General features: G+C 48.4%; 1 protein-coding gene across 4 annotated transcripts in view; it reads right to left on the minus strand.

The window, feature by feature from the left end:
* Positions 1-6,576, minus strand: part of Nhs (NHS actin remodeling regulator) — a 332,793-nt gene extending 326,217 nt beyond the window's left edge. For all 4 annotated transcript variants that reach the window (XM_031370603.1, XM_031370586.1, XM_031370596.1 and 1 more), the window contains exon 1: positions 5,589-6,576. In XM_031370603.1, the coding sequence (XP_031226463.1) occupies positions 5,589-6,144 (556 nt within the window). In that variant the 5' untranslated portion in view covers positions 6,145-6,576. The remainder of the gene's footprint in view (positions 1-5,588) is intronic.
* Between the last annotated feature and the right edge of the window lie 6 nt (positions 6,577-6,582).

Consider the following 6,582-nt stretch of genomic DNA (forward strand, 5'->3'; position numbering starts at 1 on the left):
GTGAAGATGCAGAGCAACTGGAACTCCTGGGAGTGTAAAGTGATACAACCAGCTAGAAAACTGTCAGGTAGCATATATTAAAAGGCAAGTGTACCCCCCTTGAACCAGCAATTCCACTTTTTGATGCATACCAACCAGTGGGGTATAAATATGTTCCCCGAAAGGCATGTAAAGTGGCTGGAGAAGTAATTCCATTGGTAGAGTGCTTGCCTAGCAGGAACTAAACCCTGGGATAGATCCCCAGCATCACATAAAGCCAGGTGTGGTAGCTTTAATCCCAGCTGCAGAGGTGGAGTGGGAGAGGGATCAGGAAATTCAAGTCATCCTTAGTTACACAGAGAGTTCCAGGCTAGCCTAAGATACACGATCCCCTGTTTCACAAACTAAAAATACAGAAGGCATATAGCAAAAAACATTCATGATGATAGTGTTAAAATAGAAACAAATGTCCCTCATCAGGAGAATGGATCATCAAATTATGGTAGATATCCACAATTTCACTCAGTGATGACAATGAGCAATCTATTATGTATGCAAACAACATAGAAGACCTTTAGCAGTGTAATGATGAATGAATAATGTAGACACTAAAAACCAAACCGTGTGTGTGTGTGTACACTTACATAGAGTCCCCTGGGGAGGTAAGTAGTGTCTGGTAGAGGGCACAACAATGTTTTTGTCTCTCGATCTGAGTAGTTTTTCCTTGAGTTATCTATTTCGTGAAAATTCACCAACATGAACCCTTAGAAGCTGCATGCCTCTTTTTAAACACAGGAATGTCAGGCATCAATGCAAATTTTACTTTAAAACTCAGTTACTAAATGTAATTAGCAGCATCAATAGGCCAACAACAAGAAATGTCTAAGGCTGAATAGTTTGGCATTGAGTCCCATGAAGTAATTCCAAAGCCTCAGGTGTTAGTGACTGAAAAGCTGGACTTGCTTCAAGTTTATGACCATAAATCTCAGAAGGCTCTCCACACAGTCAGATAATCCCACTACACTTCCTTACTGCCGCCACGGTCCCCTGAGACAGCTTATTAACACCTTACCTCCTCTCCTCTGGTTGCCAACACCCTCTCAGCTGATGATCTCACCACTTACTTCATGGAGAAAATAGATGTCATTTTTTTTAAATGGCAAGGGGAAACACCCGGCTCCACCTCCACCTCTGTCAGTCCACCAGCTCACCTGCCTCTGGATCTGTCACTTTCCCTTCAAATGGTATTTTTAATCTTACCCCATCTCTGACTCTCAGACTTCATAACTGTTCAGATCTCTTTCCCAGCACCAATTTCCTTCTCTCCTTGGAAACCAAGCATGCACAACATGCTGATACTTTTGCAAAAGTTTCCCTTCGATGCTGCATGTTCATGGAACCTCTGCTCCAGTTCTCTATTTCCCTTCAAAGCAAAACTCCTTACAAGAGTCCTCAGTCACTGCCATTTCCTCTTCCACCCATCCTGTTCTATCCCTACCCCTTCTTATACACATCCTAAGCATGTACTTCACCCCACCACCCTGCATACACACATTGTCGTAATACCTTCTTGCTTCCACCATATCACCCTGGCCTGATTTTTAATCTAAGTTTTTATCCCTCAGTATTGGCATCAAACCCAGCGCTTTGCACACGCTAAAAACATGTGCCCTACCATTGACTTATACATGGCACATAATGATGTGTTATTTGTTTTTTGAAGCAGGGTCTCTGTGTGTGTCTCTGTCTCTCTCTCTGTGTCTTTCTCTGTCTCTCTGTCTCTATCTGAATGTGTGTGTGTATTTGTGTGTGTGAGAAGTCCATACTCAAGGTCAAGGTCTCCTGCCTCTGCTTCCTGTGTGTGTGTGTGTGTGTGTGTGTGTGTGTGTTTAGTGTAGTCCATACTCAAGGTCTCCTGCCTCTGCTTCCCAAGGGATGCAGTTTACACCACTGTGAACCACCACATCTTCTAGACTAACTGTTCATTTTAATTCTTCCTCTTTTTCTATGAAACTCAAAGTTGGGCTCCCCTGGGCTCTATACTAATTTCCTCCCTTCTGTGAAATTCAAGCATACCTAACAATTAGTACCTTCCTGCAAGTACCACTCTCCTTTTCCCTAGTGTCTCTGTTGTCCCTAGTCCCACAGCTTCACATGCCTTCTTTATCTTTCTGTCTCACATCTTCATCTCCAGCTTGGGCCTTTCTCCTTTCTCTTATGCTCTCAACTCCCACATCTAACTCAGCACTTTCAACACTCAGCAGACAGCTCAAACTTAACAGGCCTCAAATAGAAAACTATGGATCTCATTCCCTTTAGAATAAAATGTCCACTCTCCCAGTAGCCTTCTAGGTTTCTGTAAATGTCATCACCTTCTATGAATTATCTAAGCAAAGGAAACTACAAGTCTGACATCTAAATGACTTTTTTTTTCATACCCTGTACCTAATCTACTCAGTAAGTCCTATCAGTTATATTTCTAAAACGAATTTAGATCTGATCACTTCTTTGTTTCTAGTCCTCAGGATTAGTTAGTTGCACTATCTAACTACCTTACCAGCCCAAACTTGCCTTAAAAGTGACTTCCGTGAAGTGTATATCAGATTAGGCCATTCACCAAAAAGTTCCCTACCATGAGTCAGGGCAACAGGAAGCAGCTCTCTTAGGAGAGAGCAGGAAGAGTGTGAGGCATGGTGATCTGGGTAGGAAAACTAAGCGGGGGGTGGGGGGATATAGGCACAGACAACCAAGTGAAGGAAGTCTTCTTCTCCCTTCGAAAATACTCCCAGGCTGGATCAGTCTTAAAGGGAGAGTCACAATGTAGTTGACATCATAGGGTCTAATCAGCCCTCCTGCCCTCTCAAGAGAACCCCTGCAGACACACATGTGTATGCCACAGGCTTCTCATATCTATGTGACTCCCGGGTGCCTGCTAAAATCGTAAATGGGGCTGGTTCTGGAACACAGATAAGTCTTACCCAGGTGCTACTTTCCACCTAGCAAGGGAGAATCAGTACAGAGATTCCAATCTCTTCACCCTCCCTTCCCCCAAGCGAAGCATATCTGAGATGGTATGTGAGTCAAAGGTCTTTGGCTAGCTTAACTCAAAAGGGTCCATAGTAATCACTGTCTCATGACTATCAGCTTTTCTCCCTCCTGTTTGACTTTCCCACTCACTCCATGTGACTCCTGGGACCTGCTTTCAAACTACGAGCATGGAAATCCTTGTGTGGGGCTCTGAATTCTGGGAAAGTCAAACTAAGATGCAAAATGGTGTGTCTTTACTCCTGAAGGTTATGATGCCAAGCAAGGACAGTACAGTACCATCTTACATCTAGAGAGGAGAGAGAAATCAGGGTGCCGAGCATTGAGACATTTTAGGAAAAAAAAAAAAGAGGATGACTAGTAAGATGGTTCAGTGAGTAGAGGCACACGAGGAGCAAGCCTAAGCAACCTGAGTTCCATCCCTGGAACCTACATAGTGTTAGGAGAGAGATGACTCCACAAAGTTGTCTTCTGACTTCCATGTGCCCTACTCACATCATGCACACCCACAATAATAATAATAATAATAATAATAATAATAATAATAATAAAGCATTTTTAGAAGAAAGTATTTGAAATGATCTATTTTAAGACCTTTCCTGTGACCCCATCTTTATTTATTCACATAGAAATACACATTAATAGAGTATATACTCATCAACTACATCAACGCACTAATGATCCACCTATCTCCATCTTCCGTTCATTTATACTCCTATAGTGAAAAGGACTTGAAGGGGCTACTAAATTCAAGAATTGTAACTGCCAACTGGAACCACTAATAGGAAGGGTAGTGAGAAGAATACATTCTATTTTGGCTGTGTAAATTTTGTTTAAGAAGAAGTATGCCTGTGTCACATGTGCACGTGGAAAATGTATGCACCATTCAACTGTCTGCAGAACTTCCCTCCAGTTCTTTTGAAGTCACCACTCCACCGCCACCCCCAAGAGAACTACCTAAATATCAGTGCTGTTGAAAGTGAAGGGCCTGTCCCTGCTGGGTGGTTTGGGGTAAAAAAGAAGGCAGAATTAAAGTGCTCATTTCCAGTCCCAAAAGTAAAATACGACTTGGCCTAGGGCAATCCTAATTCTTTCCAGAACTCATCCCCGGAATTGCCCTTTTAAACAACTAGTCATTAACCCAACTCCAGGTCTTTTATAGCTGCGAAAACTGATCGGGCACATCATTTATTCATTATGCTTATTATTATTGTTATTGTAGAAAAGCAGTGAATTCCTGGGGTGGGGTTCAAAGGGTTCTTCTAGGGAGGAAGGGGTGAGGGAAAGGAATGCCCAGGTCTGCAGGCCAGGCCAAGAAGCTGGGCCAACAGAGGTACAGGGAAATCCCCCTAGAGAAGCATGCTGTTGAAGCTCCTCTGTCTGGCTCACTCAGTGACCACCTCACACCAGAGCAGCCGCTGCAGCAACAGAAAAGGCTTCTTATGTAAGTCAGAACCGCTGACATCACCTTCCCCAGAGCATCCCAGCTGAAGTAGGAACCAAAGGACCCGCACTCTTGCCCACAAGTCATCTTCTAAATGAGTCTGTCACTGCCAGATTTGGGGTGCCAGGTTTTGGAGGCCATGCACCCAGTGGGAGAGGACTACATGCCCTTTAGAGAGTAGTTAACAGAGACGACTTATCAGGAGGTCTACTGTGCTGCAAGAGTAAAGTCAATGTGCACTAAAGATGTCCGGAGGTCTCCTAGATCTCCTTTGCTCTCATTGCAACTGCCTGGCTGGACTGGCTCACACATAAGTCTATATTTGTGCAACAAGGCACTAAGACAGAGGAAGAAGAGCCTGTGGGATGCTCAGAAGACAGATAGTCCAAAGAGGCTTTCATTAAGAGCCCTAGATAACTAACCCAGAGCAGAAACGACACTCAGGGATCCCCTTTATCTCCCCAAGGTCCAAGCAGTCCTTCCTTCCAGTCCTTCAGCAAGGCCTTTTCTGGTCCCAGGGTTCTCAGTAGAGCACAGTGGAGTTCATTCTAGGCAGCCAGCCAATGATACCAGACTAGGTCACACGCCTTCCAAAGGCACGAGTCCCAGGCACCCGAGGCCACAGCAAGTGTGACAAAGCACCTTGTCTCCCACAGACATCTTAAAAGGGACACCCACTACTTTGAAGCCCCCAAAGGTGCAACCTGGTGGTGGGCTCCTGGAAGCTACAGGAGTTGCATCCCCTCCTTCTTCCCAAGGACATGAAAGGCATGTTTGCCCCCGTGGGAAATGACAGACCTTTTCTACCTCGTGTCTGCTCCCCTAAATGCTCTCCCTGCCTGCCCATTCTCAAAGCCAAGGATGTCTATGAGTTCAGAAGTCGTCCTTTTAACTTTCTGCCCTCCATGTCTGCAGCCCTGCATCGGTCAGGGGGCCACCCCAGCTACTCAACCAGGAGTACTGGGGTGGATCTCAGGGCAGAAGAGAGGGAAGGCAAGAGTAAGGGGCAAGTTGCAGCAGGCTCCGGCGCCTCGGGGCTGGGATTGTGGTGAGTGGGGACAGTAAGAGGGTGAGGCACTGGAGCCTAGCACCCTAGAGGATGGAAGGCGCTGGTACTCACGCACTGCCTCCTGCTTGGGGTCCAACGTGCTGAGGACGCGCTGCACGCTACCGAGCTTGCCCTGCAGCGCCCAGACACGGCGGTGAGTAAGCTGGATATCGCTCTCGAGCTCCTGGAAGAGGCTGCACGCGTGCCGGGCCACGTCTGAGAGCTGCCGGAGGACCCTGGCCAGCGCTGCGTTGCTGACCGCGCACAGGTCTAACATGAGCAACACAGCCTCGGCTGAAGCCTCAGACGCCTCGCCTGTGGCCGATGCCGCCTCCGGGACCCCCGCCACGCTCTCCTCCCCAGCCTCGCGCGCTTCGCTGGGTAGCTGCTGATCCTGCTCCGCTGGCGCCGGCAAAGACGGCGGCGGAGGTGGCAGTGGGAGAGGCGCAAGGGGTACACGAGGAGGCTCGTCTGGCTCCGGTGCCTCGGCCTCTTCCCGTCGGCCAGGCGGCTGCAGGGGCGGCGGCGGCTCAAAGCTGCCTCCACTCGTGTCCTCATCTGGGCCGGGCGCCGGGCGCCGCTGGCGGCAAAGCCACTGCGGCTCCACGATCCGCTTGGCGAAAGGCATCCCGCGCAGCCGGGCCGCGACTTTCCCTTCTCCTCTGAGCGTCCCTTGTGAGCTAGCGACCTGGCGCGCCCACCTGAGCAAGGAGAGGGCAGGAGTCCGGCAAGGAGCGATCCGGGCAGTCCAGAGACGCTGAGGGCTCCTCTGCTCACCTGGCCTCCTCCTCTTGCCCACCCTCTCCTTCACAGCTTAGTCTGACCTGTCTCCTCCGGGAGCACGGCTGTCTAGGAAAGATGACAAGCGCTGGGCACAGAAATCTCAGGGTGTGCTTGGGTCCTCCTCACTTGCTCCCAACCAGGGTCAGCCGGCTCAGCTCCATCGCTCCTGAGCCCGCTGCCGCCGCCTTGGCCACTGCCGCCGCCTATATAAATGGGCGTGTGTGTATGTGTGTGTGTGAGTGAGTGAGTGTGTGTGTGTCTGTGTGTGTGATCGCGTGTGTAT

Source organism: Mastomys coucha, chromosome X, assembly GCF_008632895.1.
Source record: "Mastomys coucha isolate ucsf_1 chromosome X, UCSF_Mcou_1, whole genome shotgun sequence".
Classification (NCBI taxonomy): Eukaryota; Metazoa; Chordata; class Mammalia; order Rodentia; family Muridae; genus Mastomys; species Mastomys coucha.